The 21,153-nt window shown below is 44.9% G+C and overlaps 1 protein-coding gene and 1 long non-coding RNA gene across 5 annotated transcripts in view; one reads left to right on the top strand and one right to left on the bottom strand.

The window, feature by feature from the left end:
* Positions 1–4,292, top strand: part of LOC103888658 (uncharacterized) — a 15,189-nt gene extending 10,897 nt beyond the window's left edge. The window contains exons 2-3 of one of the 3 annotated variants that reach the window (XR_010138660.1): positions 909–1,272; positions 3,481–4,292. This is a non-coding gene — a long non-coding RNA (uncharacterized LOC103888658). Of the gene's footprint in view, positions 1–908; positions 1,273–2,121; positions 3,091–3,480 lie in introns of those variants that run through there. The other 2 variants (XR_008516723.2, XR_008516721.2) reach the window with 2 other exon arrangements.
* The window catches only part of ZNF649 (zinc finger protein 649), a 15,053-nt gene extending 2,619 nt beyond the window's left edge, over positions 1–12,434 (bottom strand). Inside the window, exons 1-4 of one of the 2 annotated variants that reach the window (XM_009233000.4) lie at positions 12,228–12,434; positions 7,136–7,632; positions 4,169–4,295; positions 3,789–3,884 (exon numbers count right to left, since the gene is read on the bottom strand). In XM_009233000.4, coding sequence (XP_009231275.3) covers positions 3,789–3,884; positions 4,169–4,295; positions 7,136–7,138 — 226 coding nt within the window. In that variant the 5' untranslated portion in view covers positions 7,139–7,632; positions 12,228–12,434. The remainder of the gene's footprint in view (positions 1–3,788; positions 3,885–4,168; positions 4,296–7,135; positions 7,633–12,227) is intronic. The other variant, XM_009232999.4, reaches the window with a different exon arrangement.
* Between the last annotated feature and the right edge of the window lie 8,719 nt (positions 12,435–21,153).

Genomic DNA, 21,153 nt, shown 5'->3' on the forward strand with positions numbered 1-21,153 from the left:
GATAAAATATGCCCTTCTTCATTCTGTAGACCATCATCACACTAATTTTCCTAGAGCACCAATCTCACATTTCCAGGAAAACTGCAGTCAATACTCTAACCTTTGTTAAAATAGAGATCACAAGACTGATGGGACAGATGCTTTGTAGCAATAAGATACCAAATTATAAACTAGGTCTAAGGACATACAGGTAAGGGTTAAGTCACACACCCCCTACATTTAAAGAATAAACTATGTTCTAACTGCCACAAGTGTTTTTTGTTTTGTTTTGTTTTTTTCTTTTTCTGTAGCAGCTAAACAAACACTGGCCTTGGGACAAGCAATATTGAAACAATTGCAGCTCCCGGACCACCAGATGCTGACTAACTGATGCCCCTCACCCCCAACAGCATTCCACAGGCCATAACTGCAGCTATGATTGGACAGGAGACTGATCTCAGTATCTTTCTCCTGATAAACACCAGCAAGGCTGTTTTGGTCAGCTGCCGGAGTCTGTGCAGACTTTTCTTATATCCTGTAAAAGACCTCCTAGCATACAGTCAAATTCCACCTCATTTTAATGTTAAAACTCCACTCCAAAATGAACGTGGATTATATGTTACATATATGTTTGCTCGCTATGCACATGTTTGCTGATTCTCATAAAGATATTCTTAAGAGTCCCCATCTCTCACTGAATAGGTATGCCAAGCAAATCCTACAAGGCAAAAAGCCTCCTGCAAGGCAAAAAGAAAAAAAAAAGTTTCCCCTCTTCAGTGATGTGTGTTTTTTCCACTTCCTCAAGGTCACACCACTCAGATCTGTGAATCACCTTTTGTTAGAATATAAAGTTTCTCTTTGCCTCCTCGATTTTTTGGTTAACACCTTGTATCTACCTGGCTATGATATATTCTCATATGTTCCAACAGAAAGAGAAACACGGTGATCCCTATGGACTTTCAGAACATGCAAGCAGAACACGCGGTCCTCTCCACACAGCCCTGCCACTGCACCAAATATGGAAACTGTCACCTTCTTCATCATGCCCTACTTGCACAGATGTCATATTGGATTTTTTTTTCTACTTTGCTGTCCCTAATATACTAATCCCTCACCTTGCCACTAACAGCCTCTACTTCCTGAATTTTGTACTTATGTCTCTGTTGGCATCGGTGAAGGGAGCCCTCAAGGACTACCTCCCTACTTCTGAATCAAGACTTGAGGCAGCTTTTAGTTTTTCTTAGAACATCAACTATACAGTATGATTGCTACAATACTGCCACCAGGTGAAAGGTAAGCTCTACCTAGAGCTAGAAAAATACAAAACTTTACCTACACCACCACCCTGAATTACTGGCACAGAAAATTCACAGCAGGAGCCGAACAATAAAAGTTTTATCATTTCCATGACGCATCCACTTTAAGTTCCCACTTCACCATTTCCCAGCAAATATCTTCTAACTCTGGCCTCCATGTGACCAGTTTCAAGCTAATCTTTTTTTTTTTTTTGAGATGGAGTCTTGCTCTGTCACCCAGGCTGGAGTACAGTGGTGCGATCTCAGCTCACTTCAACCTCCGCCTCCCAGGTTCAAGCAATTCTCCTGCCTCAGTCTCCTGAGCAGCTGGGATGACAGGCACGTGCTACCACGCCTGGCTCATTTTTTGTATATTATGTAGAGACAGGGTTTCACCACGTTGGCCAGACTGGTCTCAAACTCCTGACCTCAGGTGATCTGCCCACCTTGGCCTCCCAAAGTGCTGGGATTACAGGCATGAGCCACCGCACCTAGCCTTCAGGCTAGTCTTCTGACAGTCCCCACATAGCCTTGCATTTCCAGTTCTACAACTTCTTGTCATATGTCTTCATCTTAATTCAATACCTAGCTATGTCTCTTGCATAAGATATTTTATCAGTCTGTCATTCTCCATCTTGTCTAGACCACTGTAGGTTACATTTCTTCTAAAGTCCTACAATTCTTTCTGTATTTACTATTCACTTTATCTTTGTATAGCCCTGAATTGTAACAAAAACATTTCACACATTCAAAAGTTTAATTTGTAAATATTACATAAAAATTTGCCCTATTTTTGCTAACAAAATCTTCGCTCAAGAAAGACATTTCTGTTTCTCACTAAATTCAGTCTCTTCTACTGTGTATTATGGCTACAGTTCATCAACTCATAAAAACAGCCCCCGAGAGAGCTTCGTGTAAAGACACGCCCAGGCCCCCAACCCAATTCTAACAAAACCAGACTCACAGAGCAAGAGGCCTTGGTATGGACAGTGTCATGAAAACTCCTTTAATAAAGATCTAGCCTTTAAGAAATGCTTAATAGATGGAAAAGTATGACCTCTCTTCAGCCTGGCTAATCTGTCCTTCGATGAAGAAATGCATGAATGACCAAGATGTATTTCAATCTTACATGAAGAAGAATGAAAACGAGGACCTCAACTCCAGAGTAGCAAAGGAACCTCAAGCACCACCAAATCACACTGATGTGGTATCTATGGGAGTGGCTTGTGTGTGATTGGGATGCAAACTAGAATGGGAATTTAGAGATGGAAGATATTATTATATTGTAGTGTATTAAAAACCATTACATGAAAAGAAAATTCAAGGTGAAAAATACATAGTGTCAGAATGTGAAAAACAAACCATAATCACATACCTATGCCTCAGTTTTTTTGTTTTTTTGTTTTGTGTTTCTTTTTGTTTTTTGAAACAGGGTCTCACTCTGTCACCCAGGCTGGAGTGAAATGGCACAATCTCAGCTCGCTGCAACCTCCACTTCCTGGGTTGAAGTAATTCTCCTGCCTCAGCCTCCTGAGTAGCTGAGATTACAGGCATGCACCACCACATGCAGCTAATTTTTGTATTTTTAGTAGAGATGGGGTTTCACCATGTTGGCAAAGCTGGTCTCGAACTCCTGACTTTGTGATCCGCCCGCCTCAGCCTCCCAAAGTGCTAGGATTACAGGTGTGAGCCACCATGCCTGGCCTCCTATGCCTCAGTTCTTATCTCACTTGATGAATCAGTAACTCTAGACAATGTTTATGGCACTCTTTCTCCCTCTCTCTCTTATATAAATGTATATATACATATAAATATATAAAGTATATACACACATACACACATATACACATATATATACACATGCATATATATATAAATGCTGTTCTAGCAAATTAATCAAACTTGAGGAGAGGGTCTTGGGAACCCCTACTTTACAGCTGGTTGGTCAGAAGCTGAGGTGACAACCTGGGACTTGCCACTGGCATCTGAAGTGGGAGACAGTCTTGTACTGAGCCCTTAACCTGTGGGATCTGATGCCATATCAGGTAGATAGGGTCAGAGCTGATTTGAAATAGATGATACCCAGCTGATGTCTGCTGGAGAATTGCCTGGGGTGTGAGAAAACAACCCCTATATATCCAGTGGCATAAATGCTGTGTTGAGTGACTATGTGACAGAGAAAAAAAGTTTGTCGTTTTTGCCTCAGAAACACAAAATGATCCTCTGACAAGTGATGAAGAAGAATGGGAAGATGTGAAAATCCAAGCAAGAAGAACTTAGGGGAAGCAACTCAACATCTAAGAAGAAATGAATAGGGATCAGTTCCAAGAAGAGATAAAGGGCTATGTATGTTTCTCTGAATTCCTATAAGAAAAAGAGCTCTTGTATCCTAGGGGAGAAGATGTGGCAGCTGTTTCTGTCTCCCTAGACACTTTCATAACTGTTATGCCTTCTCTAAATGACCAGAATGTGATTTCCACTGCCCTCCCCTCTTGCTGGTTCTCTCTCACTTACCTGGATGGGCTGGACTGTGGATTTCATCTTCTAATGTCCATAGAGGTTCTCCTTGTTCCAACTTGGTGAGGGCATCAGGTTTGCTGGCTTGATACCCTGTTTGTGGGAAATGGGAGAAGACTTAGGCTCACTGAATTGTACTACGTGGCTCTGATGATAGGAGAAAGGTACATGTTAGGGACTGCATAATTTGCATGTTAGCAAATTAAAGGCTTTTTTTCTAAGATGAAGGAAGATTATGCCTCTTCCTCTGGGACCAGAGACGGGCCTGAGGATCTGCCATTTGGGAGCACAGCAGACATATCAAAGCTTCCAGAAGCTGAGAAAGCAAAGGCCACTGACTGGGTACCCTCTGAGTGACACAGGGCAGCTGTCCTCACCCACTGACACAAGGTTGCTGTAGTTCTCCAACATCACATCCCGGTACAGACGCTTCTGAGCAGGGCCCAGGAGCTGCCACTCCTCCCAGGTGAAGTCCACAGCCACATCCTTCAGGGTCAGTGATTCCTGTAATAACACAGTCCTGCTTAATATGAAATGTTTCTCTTTTATTGACATGGAAGAAATATGAAGTTGTTCTGCCCATTTTTACCACATAAGCTGCACCTGTACAGTTGTCCCTTGGTATACTCAATGGAATGGTTTCAGGATGCCCCGCATATACTGAAATTGTGCATACTCATGACCCATAGTTGGCCTGGTGGAATCTGCTTATGTTACTCTGTATAAGTGAGTTTCACATCCTAAGAATACTATATTTTTGATTCAAGTTTGGATATAAGTGGACCCTTGCAGTACAAATTCATGTTCACAAATAAACTGTATTCCTAGTTTTTTAAATATACTGTGAAAGAAGCAAAGTCATAGTAAAATATTCTGTATTTTATAATAACCATGCAGCCATCCATTAATCCAATAAATCATAAGTTTCTGTAATATGCAGCCATTAAATCCTCTTGCTAACATGAGAACATCTGCAGTGTTTTTCAGCACCTACTTGCAACCCTAAACTGTATGCTATAGTCATATAGTACCTGCAGAATAAGCTAGCATGACCCCCTTCTTGTAAACTATACCATGATATTTAGCAAAACAACAAATAAACTACGCAGTGGCCGTAAAAAATAAGCCATCATACATGTAAGCATGGACACACATAGATACATGTATACGTATACAACGCATGTATACACACACATATACATGCATGCAGACATAGATGTCCTCACAGGTAAATCCCTAGAACAGGAAAACAAGCATTTATTAGTGACACACTAGGGAATTAGGAAAAAAAGTATATAGAGGGGGAACTTTGTTTTTGCACTATGTGTACAATTTAACTTGAGTCTTTCACATTGAAAATCTATCCATGAGGCCAGGCATGATGTCTCACGCCTGTAAACCCAGCACTTTGGGAGGCAAAGGTGGGCAGATCACCCAAGGTCAGGAGTTTGAGACCAGCCTGGCCAACATGGCAAAACCTGGTCTCTACTAAAAATACAAAAATTAGCTGGGCATGGTGGCACCTAGATGAAGCATGAGAATCGCTTGAACCCAGGATGCAGAGGTTGCAGTGAGCGGAGATCACGCCACTGCACTCCAGCCTGGGCAACAAAGTAAGACTCTGTCTCAAAAAAAGAAAAAAAAAACTATCTATGAATCTGTGGTTCTTTCTGACACCAAATACACAGTGTCTTTTCTAGCGACACTTTCTCTGATGCCAACTGGGTATCCTAGAGTTCGATGCTATGCTAACACTAACCGCTGAGGGTTATCATCAGACTCTGCAGGTTTAAGGGCTCGGTCCCACAAGACTGCCCTCACATCATGTGCCACTCTGGGGTCCCCACATTATCACACTTCTGTCCAACTTGACCACAACTGGAGGGTGCCACAACCTCCCTGCTCAGGTTCGATAATTTGCTAGAATGACTCACAGAACTCAGGAAAATGTCACATAATTACAGTTTATTATATAGGATACAAACGACAGCCAGGTGAAGAGGTACAGAAGTCAAGGTCTAAAGGGTGTCAAGCACAGGAGCCTCTGATCCCGTGGAATTGCAGTGCACCCTTCCCCCACCCCCCACTTCCACATGTGATCTCCAAACCCCATGGGGGTTTTTATGGAGCTTCTACAATATGGGCATGATTAAATCATCAACCATGGCTGGGCACAGGGGCTCACGCCTATAATCCCAACACTTTGGGAGGCCAAGGTGGGCAGATCATGAGGTCAAGAGATCGAGACCATCCTGGCCAAGATATTGAAACCCTGTCTCTACTAAAAAAAAAAAAAAAAAAAATTAGCTGGGTGTGGTGGTTTGTACCTGTAGTCCCAGCTACTCAGGAGGCTGAGGCAGGAGAATTGCTTGAACCCAGGAGGTGGAGGATGCAGTGAGCCGAGACTGCACCACTGCACTCCAGCCTGGCGACAGAGCGAGACTCCATCTCATTAAAAAATAAAAAATAAAAAATAAAAAAAAGAAATCATCAACCATTGGTCACAGAATCTGGAGGTCGGGGGTGGGACTGAAAGTCCCAACTCTATAATCAAGGCTTGGTCTTTCTGGCAACCAGCCCCATCCTGAGGTTGTCTAGGAGCCCATTCTGAGCCACCTCATTACCATAAACTCAGGTGTGGTTGAAAGGGGCTGGTTATGAAGAACAAAATACACTCCTATCACTCAGGAAATTCCAAAGGTTTTAGGAGCTCTGTGCCAAGAACCAGAGACAGACACCAAATATATATACATGTAAAACCATAATGAGTCATTTGCATAATTTTTTTAAGTTAAGGCATTAAAAGAGGTGAGAGGTTAATAACTGGATTTGAACACAGGGAAGGGCTCTGTATTTTCTGAGACAACATGACATTCTAAAGCAAACCGTGTGGATCTCAACAACCCAAGCCATTGCCAAAGAGAACTTTCAACTCCCTATGGTCAAATCTGTACTTAAACACCAGTTTAGTGACCTGTTCATGGAGCTCCTTTGAAAGCAAACCTGCATTTTTTAGGCAATTAGGTTTATTCACAGATAAACACAGACTGCAACAAGGTTGGGTATATAGGCCGTGGTGCTGTGAGCTCCTGAAAAACTGTGTTCATTAAAACCTTCTTGGTATAGTCCCATAGAGGACTCAGAATAATCATGTAGGAACAGTCACACAAAACTTGCTTGTGTATCTTTTGGAAAAATGCTGTTAAGGACAAAAAGTCTATCTTGTTACCTCTAGCAAAAAGCATCAAACGAATTTCCCAAGATTTAAGTGCCATGAAATACTGACATCCCCTGAGGAAGGGACCCGCATTCTCCTCAGAATCAGTGCACATCAAGTAACTTACCATGATTCTCTGGGTGTGATGGTGGCCAAAGATTTTGGACACAAGCTGACACTTAATGTAGCCAACAGGGTCTGGCAGAGTCACACATTATATTCCAACACTGGTCACATGTGAACTATGTGAACAAAGTATTCGTGATCCCACTTTGTCCTGGATTAAAGGTACAGTCTAAGTCTGTTTCTCCCCAGAGCTCACTTTTTCCAATTTATACTTTTAATGTAAATGAACTGATTTCTTCAGACTTCCACAAATCCATCAGGGAATCGAGTTAAGAATAAAACAAACCAAAAATCACCTGGGCCTTTGTCATTTTCTTCTGTTTCAGGAAATACCCAAGAACTGGGATGCTTCTTCTTTGGTTTCTTCTGGATCCTCCCTAAATTTTGGCTAAGAAATCTGAGTCTCCATTTAAGAGTGTTCCCAGAAATGAGGACATCCACATCCAGGAACCTCCTCCTTCCTTCACTTGAACTCTCTTGCCTCTGGGGAGCCAGGACCTGTGGAGTGAAAATCAAGTTCATTTGGTGACACATTCCCTCCGGGCCCAGATGCTGTCTCTGCTGCTGTAAACTCTCCTGAAGTCAAGGCCAAGCAATACATCTAAGCATCCCTTTGTCAGGTGTCCCCAAGTCTTTACATCCCAGGGCAATAAAACAACACTCTGAATGTGGGGAGTCACATGGGAGTGGGCTTAACTAGGAGCCGGCATATCTGGCCACTTTCCAATGCTTCAAAGGAGTGTCTTTCTCCTTAAGCACAATGTTTATAAATAAGAGAGCAGGTCATGCTCTGGTCATGAGAACGTGATGGTAATAAGGAGGCTTTCCTCCTCAGTGGCCTCCTGTGACTTTCCAAAACTTATTGTCCCATATTTTTATGGCCAGTTTATGCCAGCACCCCATAAGCCTTTTTCCCAACGATCGTGAGACACACAGAGAAGAAACACACAGGGAAAAGAGAGGGCCATGTGAAGATGCAGGCAGAGACTGGAGTGATGCTGCCACAAGCCAAGGACACCTGAGAGTCTGTTAGAAAAGGGGAGACAGGTGAATGAATGTGGGCAGCTGTGCCGGAGCCCCTCAAGACCACTCCCAGATGCAGTGATTCACTAGGTGAACTCACAACACTCAGTCTGTAATCATATTCATGGCAACCACTTATTACTGTGAAAACATACACAGCAAAACCAGCAAAGGTAAAAGGTACATGTGGCAAAGTCTGAAGGAAACCAGACACAAGTTTCAAGTTCAGTCTCTTTGGAGTCACACAGGATACACTTAATTCCCCCAGCCACAAGTCATGACAACACACGTGAAATGCTATAAACCAAGGAAGTTTATTAGAGATTGTGTGCCATGGTTTTTATTGGGGGCCGATCATGAAGGTGCTCACTGCCTAACATTCACCAAAACTCCAGAATCCTAGAGGAAAGCAGGTGTTCAGGATAAACCACATTGTTTGAAAAAAACAGCTTAGGCACAGTGAGCCAATATTTTTAGGAAATGGTGGGACTGCCTCCAAAAATCTAAGCTCCTAAATGCCAGCTGCTATGGTTTGAATGTTTGTGTCCTCCAAAATTCATGTTGAAACTTAATCTCCAATGCAATGGTATCAAGAGGTGGGCTTTTAGGAAGTGATTAGGTCATGAGGGCTCCTCCCTTGTGAGTGGCATTAAGGCCCTTATAAAAGAGGCTTTGGCCAGGCACAGTGGCTCATGCATGTAATCCCAGCACTTTGGGAGGCTGAGGTGGGAGGATCGCTTAAGGCCAGGAGTTTGAAGCTGCAGTGAATTGTGACTGCACCACTGCACTCTAGCCTGGGCGACAGAGAAAGACCCTGTCTCTTAAAAATAAAAAATAAATAAAAAATAAAGGCCGAGGGTGTTGGCTCACACCTGTAATCCCAGTACTTTGGGAGGCCAAGGTGGGCAGATCACTTGAGCTCAGGACTTGGCAACATGGTGAAACCCCATCTCTACAAAACATACAAAAATTATTCAAGTGTGGTGGCACATGCATGTATTCCCAGCTACTCAGATGGCTGAGGCAGGAGGATTGCTTGAGCCTGGGAGGTTGAGAGGTTGAGACTGCAGTGAGCTATGATGGTGCCACTGCACTGCAGGCTGGGTGACAAAGTGAGACTCTGTATCAAAAAAAAAAACAAAACCTAAAAAAAGAAGAAATAATAATAAAAATAAAAGAGGCTTCACACACAGACCGGCCCTTTTTGCTCTTCCGCCTTCTGCCATGTGAGGGCACCGCATTCTTCACCTCCAGAGAAATAGCGACAAAACACCATATTGAAAGCAGAAATCAGGCCCTCACCAGACACCAAACCTGCTGGTGCTTCGATCTTAGACTTCCCAGTCTCCAGAACTATAACAAATAAATTTCTGTTGTTTATAAATTATCCAGTCTCAGCTATCTTGTTATAGCAGCACCAACAAGACTAAGACAGCATCCTATAATTTAATTCATTCTGAGACTGTGTATGTAGACATAGTGTCAGACACCACAGATTAAGGGCTCAGTTCAAGCCTGCCACCAACTTCAGACGCAAGTTGCAAGCAGCAGGTTGTCACCTGTACCTCTGATGGACCAGCTATAAATCAGGATTCACACCACCTCCTCCTCAGGTTCGATTAATTTGCTGGACGGCTCACAGAACTCAGGAAAACACTTAACATTTACTGGTTTATTTTAACTCTTTTCCTGTCTAGAAAAACGAAGTGCAGCTCGCTGCCAGCGCTTATTTAATTTTACATAAACATGCTCTTTGAGGCTGCAGTAAATCTGATTTTCAATGTGAAAATAAAATATAAAAGCTGTTCTAGGAGTTATTTCTAAACAGAATTAACATCAGAATCGTCTGAATCATCAGAATTCTCTATTTGTAAAATCGGATCCATCCAGTGAGTCTTCAGCCAAGAACTGTTTGAGAATGATGTTAACATCACGTGTAGAAATGCTACATTTTCTAGGATTTGACATTTTCAGTGATCAAGAACTACTACATTTTGTAAATGGAAATACCACTACTAAAAACAGAATGCTATAAATAGAATGATGTCTTTTGTTTCCAAAGTTGACCTACTAGAGCGATGTGAAAATAATAAAAGTGAGATCGTTCATGACAAAGTTATCTCGGGGTAAATGCTCCAGCTGCAAGCACCAAAGGTGAGTATTCTCAGGGCAAATGGGAAAAGGAATAAAGGATATTACAAAGGATACAGATGAAGAGCCAGATGGAAGGGATAGCACAGAGCAAGGTTTGTAGCAAGGGGCGTGGGACTTCCATGCCCTCCAAGGAAGCTTATTAGAGACTCAGTGCACCACCCCTCAGGCACCTCCACATGCTCAGGAATCTGTAAGTTCCCCAGAAGTTCACCAGTCCTTTTGAGTTTTTACGCCGGTTTCATTATGTGGGCATACTTGATTAAAACACTAATCACTGGTGATCAACTCAACTTTCAACCTCCCTGTTGCCAGGCAGAGCTAAAATTTCCAACCCTCAAATCACATGGTTAGTTGCCCTGGCAACCAGCCTCCCCCATCCTAAGGCCAGCCAGAAGGCCCCAGTCACCAGCCATCTCAATGCCACACAAAAAGGCACTATTTCCTGAAGAGGTTCCAAGGGTTTTAGGAGACATGTGCCAGGAAACAGGACAAAGATCAAATATACATTTCTTATAAATCACACCAATCATAGCTGGGCGCGGTGGCTCACGCCTGTAATCCCAACACTTTGGGAGGCTGAGGCAGGGGGATCACCTGAGGTCAGGAGTTCAAGACCGGCCTGGCCAACATGGTGAAAGCCTGTCTCTACTAAAAATACAAAAATTAGCTGGGCGTGGTGGTGGGCGCCTGTAATCCCAGCCACTCGGGAGGCTGAGGCAGGAGAGTCGCTAGAATCCAGGAGGTGGAGGTTGCAGTGAGCTGAGATGGCACCACTGCACTCCAAACTGGACAACAGAGCTAGATTTGGTCTGGGGGTTGGGAGAAAACTTTGATCCCCAAATGCTCAAGGAGACTGATGCTTAAGCAAACTAAATATTGCCTGAGAATGACTCCACACTTCTATATTTGAGTCCTTGTGGATAAACTGCAACCTAGCTTAACAGACAAAATTGAAAACCAAACTTAATCGTATGCACCGGTAACAATAGCTGAGTGTTGGCCAATCCCAGCAGCCATACTCATAGAACGCTGAATGTTCCAACTGCGTTCAAATAAGGCAAACACCAAATGGTAACCAATCTCACTGTTTCTGGACCTCGCTTCCGATTCCTGTATGTCACTTTGCCTTTTTTGTCTATAAATTTGTTCTGACCACGAGGCACCCCTGGAGTCTCTGTTAATCTGCTGTGATTCTGGGGGCTGCCCAATTCGCGAATCGTTCATTGCTCAATGAAACTCCTGTAAATTTAATTCGGCTGAAATTTTTCTTTTATCAGTGATTTGAGTAATAATAAAACTCCGGTTTCCCCGCACAGCCGGCTCTGCATGAATTGCTCTTTCTCCATTGCAATTTCCCTGTCTTGCTCTGTCTAGGCAGCCGGCAAGTGTGGGCGGTTTTAGTTTCACAACTCAACCACCAGCCAGGGGCCTGGGCTTGTAAAATACCAGATTTTACAAGCCTCTGAGCCCCACATGCCTGGGCCTCCCCGAAACACTTAACACACATCCCTGATTCACCCCAAAACCTACACCAGACACCCTCGTAAGCTGCCCAGTACCCCAGCTTCATAACCGACTTTAAACTGCGGCGTTTGGAGTGATAATAATGGGGTCGGTGATAATAATGGGGTCGGTGATAAAGCCGGCGTGCTGGGCAGCGTCCCCCCAGAGTTCCCCATCCAGTGATCCGAGCCCTACTAACAGAGTGACCCTCAGAGACCCCAAACTCTGACGCCGAGTCTCAGTCGCTGAACTCGACAGACCTTTAACGCCCAACCACAAAAACTCTCCCATGCCGGACCGCAAAGGCACCCCAACCCAAAGGCTCCACCGCCCAGGCCGCCAGCTCTCCCCACAGGCTCCTCAGAAGCTCCCTGCCCCTTTAACCTACTCCACGGAGAGACCCAAACACTCACCTGATTTCCTTCTGGCTACACCTAAATTCCCTGAATGCTTCCTTTTCTGGCCCTTAAACTCCGGCATTGGCCCCGGCTTCCGGCGGTCCACGAGGGCGCGAGTTAATTCTGCAGTGCCTAGGACTATGGGACTTAGGCTTTGCTTGGAGGAGGTAACATGTCCGCGCCCTGAGCCACGGCTCTCTGGGCGCGGCCATCTTGGTAGATCTGACGTACAGAAGGGAAACAGTTGTTTCTTGTATCATTAAACCGGGATGACTCTCCTGAAAGCAAAAATCTGAAGCACAGGAACATTTTCTGGAGTTTATCTGAACAAACAGCAATTCATGAATTAGGAAGCATCAAACCAAAAGAAGTCTCGCGCTTCTATCTTAAAGCATTAGACGCAAGTATTCACGGTGAGTGAAGGAGTAAAACAAAGAAATTATTTGATTAGTTACAATTATAAAAATGCTTTTTTTAAAATTTGCCTTGGAAAGTCCCTAATGACATAATAGTATGTGAGTTGGCCGCTTTTGATCGGTTGAGATTGAGTTTTGTCCTTCCCTAACACAAGCGTTTACCAGAAATGACTCAAGTGAATTGTTGCTTATGTTTGCAGGTTAAGCAAGGTTAAGGCTGTTTTTAAGGCCTACGGGGTTTTGTTTGCTCAGGAGTTTTTGAAGTCTGGTCTGCATTTTCATTTTGCTTTGACACAGGAGACAGTGAAATGGCACTGATGTGTTCCCTCTGCTGACACCTCAACCCCTGCACTGTGAAGTTGGAGCACCAACAACAGTGCACTGTGGGGAAAAGAAAGAGAGATCAGACTGTTACTGTGTCTATGTAGAAAGAAGTAGACATAAGAAACTCCATTTTGTTCTGTACTAAGAAAAATTCTTCTGCCTTGAGATGCTGTTAATCTGTAACCCTACCCCCAACCCTGTTCTCACAGAGACATGTGCTGTGTTGACTTAAGGTTTAATGGATTTAGGGCTTTGCAGGATGTGCTTTATTAAACAAATGCTTGAAGGCAGTATGCTTGTTAAAAGTCATCACCACTCTCTAATCTCAAGTACCCAGGGACACAATACACTGCACAAGGCCACAGGGACCTCCGCCCAGGAAAGCCAGGTATTATCCAAGGTTTCTCCCCATGTGATAGTCTGAGATATGGCCTCGTGGGAAGGGAAAGACCTGACCATCCCTCAGCCCAACACCCGTAAAGGGTCTGTGCTGAGGATGATTAGTAAAAGAGGAAGGCCTCTTTGCAGTTGAGAAAAGAGGAAGGCCTCTGTCTCCTGCTCATCCCTGGGCAATGGAATGTCTCCGTGTAAAACCCGATTGTATGTTCCATCTACTGAGATAGGAGAAAATCGCCTTAGGGCTGGAGGTGAGACATGCTGGCGGCAATACTGCTCTTTAATGCACCAAGATGTTTATGTATGTGCACATCAAAGCACAGTACCTTTTTCTTACCTTGTTTATGACACAGAGACATTTGTCCACATGTTTTCCTGCTGACCCTCTCCCCACTATTATCCTATTGTCCTGCCACATCCCCCTCTCCGAGATGGTAGAGATAATGATCAATAAATACTGAGGGAACTCAGAGACTGGTGCCGGCGCAGGTCCTCTGTATGCTGAGTGCCAGTTCCCTGGGCCCAATTTTCTTTCTCTATACTTTGTCTCTGTGTCTCTTTATTTTCTCAGTCTCTCATCCCACTTGATGAGAAACACCCACAGATGTGGAGGGGCAGGCCACCCCTTCACTGCACAAACCACACAGATATTCAGAGGCTCAAATGCAACCAAGACCAGCACAGTGCCAAGTATGTCCACCTCAGTGAGCTGCGGAGAGGTGACTGCACCGTTTATTGACTAACTACTAGGAAACTGTCAAGAGGCAGCCCACTGAGCGTGGCCATCTTAGAGGAATTTCAGGTGTCCCTACAACAGAGAATATGCCTTGAGAAAGGGGGAAAAATAGGCCACTTAGCTTGGGTAGTCAAGGCAGGATGTACTACACAGCCCTAAATCCATTAAACCTTGAGGCGGTATGTTTGGTAAAAGTCATCGCCATTCTCTAATCTCAAGTACCCAGGGACTCAATGCACTGCAGAAGGCTGCAGGGACCTCTGCCCAGGAAAGCCAGGTATTGTCCAAGATTTCTCCCCATGTGATAGCCTGAGATATGGCCTCATGGGAAGGGAAAGACCTGACTGTCCTCCAGCCCAACACCCATAAAGGGTCTGTGCTGAGGAGGATTAGTGAAAGAGGGAGGCCTCTTTGCAGTTGAGATAAGAGGAAGGCATCTTTCTCCTGTTTGTCCCTGGGAATGGAATGTCTTGGTGTAAAACCCGAACGTACATTCTATTTACTGAGATAGGAGAAAACTGCCTTATGGCTGGAAGTGAGACATACTGGCAGCAATACTGCTCTTTACTGCACTAAAATGTTTGTGTAAAGTCAGACATAAATCTGGCCTATGTGCACATCAAGGCACAGCACCTTTCCTTAAACTTATTTATGACACAGAGATCTTTGCTCACATTTTCCTGCTGACCCTCTCCCCACCATTACCCTGTTGTCCTGCCACATCCCCCTCACTGAGATAGTAGAGATAGTGATCAATAAATCCTGAGGGAACTCAGAGACCAGTGCTGGCATGGGTCCTCCGTATGCTGAGTGCCGGTCTCCTGGGCCCACTGTTCGTTCTCTATACTTTGTCTCTGTATCTTATTTCTTTTCTCAGTCTTTCATCCCACCTGACGAGAAACACCCACATGTGTGGAGGGGCTGGCCCCCTTCAGTTGTGAGGATCAATATATATATTCATATTAAAGATTGCTTTTTCCTTCAGGCTGTTTGGAAAACACCAAGCGTAGAAACTTGAAATTGTGTTCTATGAAAAAACTGGATACAAAAGCCACTATCAAGGTAGGAGGTGGGACTTGACTCAAGAGACCAGGCTCCAACACCAGACAAAATTGAGGACTAGCTAAAACAGCAACAGGGCAGAAGCAGCTTTTCATAAGACATACCCACCAGTATGCCATGTCACGTTTACCATTTCCATGGTAACACCTGGGAGTTATTGCTGCTTTCCATGACAACAAGCTGATGACCTGAAAGTTACCACCTTCTTCTAGAAATTTCTGCATAATTCACCCCTTACTTTGCATATAATTAAAAGTGGGTAGAAATATGACTGAAGGGCTGCCTCTGAGCTGCTACTCTGGGCATACTGCTCCAAAAGGAGCAGTACCTCTGCTGCTGCTGTGCACTGCCACTTCAATAAAAGTTGCTATCAAAGGCTGGGTGCAGTGGCTCATGCCTGTAATCCCAACAATTTGGGAGGCTGAAGCAGGCAGAGCATGAGGTCAGGAGTTTGAGTCCAGCCTGGCCAATATGGTGAATCACCATCTCTACTAAAAATACAAAAATTAGGCTGGAGACCATCATTCTCGGCAAAGTATCACAAGGATAGAAAACCAAACACTGCATGTTCTCACTCATAAGTGGGAGTTGAACAATGAGAACACACAGACACAGGGAGGGGAACATCACACATTGGGGCCTGTCAGGGGGTGGGGGACTGGGGGAAGGATAGCACTGGGAGAAATACCTAATGTAAATGATGAGCTGATGGGTGCAGCAAACCAACCTGGCACATGTATACCCATGTAACGAACCTGCACGTTGTGAACATGTGCCCTAGAACTTAAAGTATATATATATATATATATATATATTTTTTTTTTTTTTTTTTTTTTTGCCAAAGCAATCGTTTTATTTTATTTTATTTTTTGAGTCAGGGTCTCATTCTGTCACAAAGACTGGAGTACAGTGGCGCAATCTCAGCTCACTGCAATCTCTGCCTCCCAGGTTCAAGTGATTATCCTGCCTCAGCCTCCCGAGTAGCTGGGACCACAGGCGCACGCCATTACTGCCTGGCTAATTTTTGTATTTGTAGTAGAGACGGGGTTTCACCATGTTGGCCAGGCCGGTCTTGAACTCCTGACCTCAAATGATCCACTCGCCTCAGCCTCCCCAAATGCTGGGATTACAGTGTGTGCCACTGCACCTGACCTCAAAGCAATCTTGAAAAAGATCAAAGTTGGAGGAATTACACTTTCCAGTTTCAAAACTTACTACAAAGTTACAGAATGAAGACAGTGTGATATTGGCATAAGTGTACACATATAGACCAATGAAATATAATTTTAATTTAATAAACCCATATGTCTATGGTCAATTGATTTTTTTTTTTGTTCACTTTGTCACCCTGCTTTATTAAACATTTCTTTTTTTTTATGAAGTATTTATTGATCATTCTTGGGTGTTTCTCGGAGAGGGGGATGTGGCAGGGTCATAGGATAATAGTGGGGAGAAGGTCAGGACATAAACACATGAACAAAGGTCTCTGGTTTTCCTAGGTAGAGGTCCCTGCGGCCTTCTGCAGTGTTTGTGCCCCTGGGTACTTGAGATTAGGGAGTGGCGATGACTCTTAAAGAGCATGCTGCCTTCAAGCATCTGTTTAACAAAGCACATCTTGCACCGCCCTTAATCCATTTAACCCTGAGTTGACACAGCACATGTTTCAGAGAGCACGGGGCTGGGGGAAAGGCCATAGATCAACAGCATCCCAAGGCAGAAGAATTTCTCCTAGTCAGAACAAAATGGAGTCTCCTATGCCCACCTCTTTCTACACAGACACAGCAACAATCTGATCTCTCCTTCCTTTCCCCACACTTCCCCCGCTTCTTTTCAACAAAACCACCATCGTCCTCATGGCCCGCTCCCGATGGTCGCTGTCTCTTCGGAGCTGTTGGGTACACCTCCCAGACAGGGCGGCCGGACAGAGGCGCTCCTCACCTCCCAGACAGGGCGGCCGGGCAGAGGCGCTCCTCACTTCCCAGACGGGGCGGCCGGGCAGAGACGCTCCTCACTTCCTCCCATACGGGGTGGCGGCGGGGCAGAGGCGCTCCTCACCTCTCAGACGGGGCGGCTGGGCAGAGGCGCTCCTCACTTCCCAGATGGGGCGGCCGGGCAGAGACGCTCCTCACCTCCCAGATGGGGCGGCCAGGCAGAGGCGCTCCTCACTTCCTCCCAGACGGAGTGGCGGCCAGGCAGAGGGGCTCCTCACCTCCCAGATGGGGTGGCCTGGCAGAGGTGCTCCTCACTTCCCAGATGGTGTGGCGGCTGGGCAGAGGCTCTCCTCACTTCCCAGATGGGGCAGCCAGGCAGAGGGGCTCCTCACTTCCCAGACGGGGTGGCCGGGCAGAGGCGCTCCTCACTTCCCAGACGGGGCGGCCAGGCAGAGGCACTCCTCACCTCCCAGATGGGGCAGCCGGGCAGAGGCGCTCCTCACTTCCCAGACGTTGGGCAACTGGGCAGAGGCGCTCCTCACTTCCCAGACGGGGCAGCCAGGCAGAGGCGCTCCTCACATCCCAGATGATGGGTGGCCGGGCAGAGACGTTCCTCACTTCCTATACGGGATGGTGGCCGGGCAGAGGCGCTCCTCACTTCCCAGATGGGACGGCCGGGCAGAGGGGCTCCTCACATCCCAGACGATGGGCTGCCAGGCAGAGATGCTCCTCACTTCCTAGAGGGGGTGGCGGCGGGGCAGAGGCTGTAATCTTAGCACTTTAAGAGGCCAAGGCAGGAGGCTGGTAGGTGGAGGTTGTAGTGAGCCGAGATCACGCCACTGCACTCCAGCCTGAGCACCATTGAGCATTGAGTGAGCGAGACTCTGTCTGCAATCCCAGCACCTCGGGAGGCCGAGGCCGGCAGATCACTCGAGGCCAGGAGCTGGAGACCAGCCCGGTGAACACGGCGAAACCCCGTCTCCACCAAAAATACAAAAACCATTCAGGCGTGGCGGCGCGCGCCTGCAGTCCGAGGCACTCGGCAGGCCGAGGCAGGAGAATCACAGGAGCCCGAGGCAGGGAGGTTGCAGCGAGCCGAGATCACAGCAGTACAGTCCAGCTTCGGCAACAGAGGGAGACCGAAAAAGGAAGGAGAGGGAGACCGAAGAAAGGGAAGAGGGAGAGGAGAGGGAGAGGGAGAGCTAAGTATATTTAAAAAAAATAAAAAAATTAGCTGGACATGGTGGCGCGTGCCTGTAGTTCCAGCTACGCAGAAGGCTGAGGCAGGAGAATCACTTGAACCCGGGAGGTGGAGGTTGCAGTGAGCTATCATGCCACTGCACTCTAGCCTGGATGACAGAGTAAGACTCCATCTCAAAAAAAAAAAAAAGTTGCTATCTAACATCACTGTGGGACCCCTGAATTCTTTTGAAATGTAAGATGAAATCTTTTTGCAAGATGGAGTTAGTTATGTCAAGAGTGCTCTGTACATGTTGTGAACTCAAAACAGACAACTCCCCATTTTCTCTCCTTTTTTTTTTCCCCGAGATGGGGCGTCTCGCCCTGTTGCCTGGAGTGCAATGGTACAATCTTGGCTCACTGCAATCTCGTGACCCACTATGCTTGGCCTTAATATTTTCTACTATAGTTTATGCTAAGTCATTTTAAAGAAATCCTTCCCCACATTAAGATCATAAAAACATTATCTTATATTTCCTTCTAACACTTTTAGAGTTTTGCTGTTCAATTCAGGCTTCCAGGGGTTAGCAAACTGCTGCTCATAAGCCATATCCAGTCCACAGCCTGCTTTGCCCTTGAGCTAAGATTGGCTTTTAATATTTTTAAAGAGTAAAATAAATAGAATATACAACAGAGATCATATGTAGCCTGCAAAGCCTGAATACTTACTATCTGGTCTTGCACCAAAATAGTCTGCTGACTTTTATAGTCTAATACACGAAGCACTGATTTGTGTAGGATATGAAGTGGCACCTGTAATCCCAACTACTTGGGAGGCTGAGGCAGGAGAATTGCTTGAACCTGGGAGACAGAGGTTGCAGTGAGCAGAGACTGTGCCACTGCACTCCAGCCTGGGCAACAAAGTGAGACTCCGACTCAAAGAAAAGAAAAAAAAAATCCCAAAACAAAACTCCACTTAAGATGCACATACCAGCTTGCCTACAATATCTTTTTTTTTTTTTTTTTTGAGACAGTCTTGCTGTCACCTAGGCTGGAGTGTAGTGGTGCGATGTCAGCTCACTGCAACCTCTGCCTCCTGGGTTCAAGTGATTTTCCCACCTTAGCCTCCCAAGTAGCTGGGATTACAGGTGTGCATCACCACCGCCTGCTAATTTTTGTATTTTTATTAAAGACAGCGTTTCACCATGTTGGCCAGGCTGGTCTTGAACTCCTGACCGCAAGTGATCCACTCGCCTCAGCCTCCAAGAGTGCTGGGATTACAGGTGTGAGCCACTGCACCTGGCCTGTCTTTTGAAAATAGATGGATGATCTAACTCTGTTTTAAAAGCCTGATTTTGGCTGCAACTTGTGTATATAAAAGACTTCTCAGCAATCTTGTGCCTTGGTTCACCTGAAACAGGTACCTCACCTGTATTTGGTGGTTGGCGATCTGGAGACAAATAGTATCCTAAGTGACTGAAAAAGATCCCTGGAATCTGTGCCTGTGTGTCTCAGAACACCATCATATTTACATGTATTTTATTTCATTGGATTTTATTTTTCATGCTATACTGTAGCCTTTGTCTTTCTTGGAGTTTTAGGTAAGTATAACTTGTGGAGTCATGTGAGACTGTTCAACATCTTACCCTGAGTAACTGCTATAATTGCAGTCACCTATTTTAGGGAAAAACATTGTACTTGAAAAGGAAACATATTTTTGTAAAATTAATATCAAGTTCAGTGTATTTTATAATTTATTCTCAATTTAAGAAAACTGTTTAGGAGACTTTGCTGCTACATTCTAGAGAGGGATTAATAAAAACATGTCTCACTTTTGGCTTATGCTGTTTCAAAGGGAAACACATCTTGCACACCTTGTGGCTATGAAGGAAAGAGAGGCTTATTTTATTTGACTATAGGATCAAGCCACATTATCCATTCATGCAATAAAACCAGGAATGCAAAAATTATTTAATTTCCATCTCTCTGATATCAGGGACTATCTCTCAAACTATTTAGAATCCAGAAGCAGCATAAAACCTGTGAAGACTCATCTTCCTCAATCCCCAAATATTTCATTGGTTTACAAGAAACAAAACCCTGTATAAAGATGACAGCTTCTACTATATTTCATCCAATCTGAGATACCTTTGGTTGTATGGCACAGCACAATTTTACACACCAAGTTCTCCATTTAAATATGTTAAGCCACATATATAAATAAGTATGCCACACTTAAATTTTAGCAGTGGTAATATGTTGGAAAAATGTCTATCTTAGAATTGATGAGATAAAGTTTTACCCAAGAGCGCCACAACATCTTCCAGACCCATTTACAAATACTAGCAAACACTACGGAGATAAAGATAAACAGTATTGTATTGAGTTTTTTACTAAAACAATGAACCACTGCAGTTCTGTGGGGAGCCGAAAGCCTGAGGGTCATGACCAATTCAGCATTCCACTGCAGGCTATATGATCAAACAGCAAACTGTTTATCATGAATGCAGAATGTGGGCAAACTCATAACTGCACCTGCCACCAGAAAGTATGCTGAGGGCAATCACTCCCTGGCACTGTGCTCCTTGAGGTTATCTACTGGGACATCTGGAGCATACTGTTCAAAGAATGCAGTCATGCAGGCCTGCGCTAAATCAAGCAGCTGACCGACAACCATCACCTCCTCCTTGTTTTCTTTACTCAATAAATATGAAGTGCTATAGAAGCTCAGGGCCCTTGTTCACTAGAAGCAACAGCCCCCTGACTCCTTCTTCCAAACATGTTCTTTTGTGTTTGTTTTTATTCCCGCATTCATCCTCCTTTGTTCAGTCCAGTAGGGTCCATGGCACAGTTCAATTATAAGTTACATAGCATTATACAAAGATTCAATGCAGATA

This window comes from Pongo abelii, chromosome 20, assembly GCF_028885655.2.
Source record: "Pongo abelii isolate AG06213 chromosome 20, NHGRI_mPonAbe1-v2.0_pri, whole genome shotgun sequence".
NCBI classification, from domain to species: Eukaryota; Metazoa; Chordata; class Mammalia; order Primates; family Hominidae; genus Pongo; species Pongo abelii.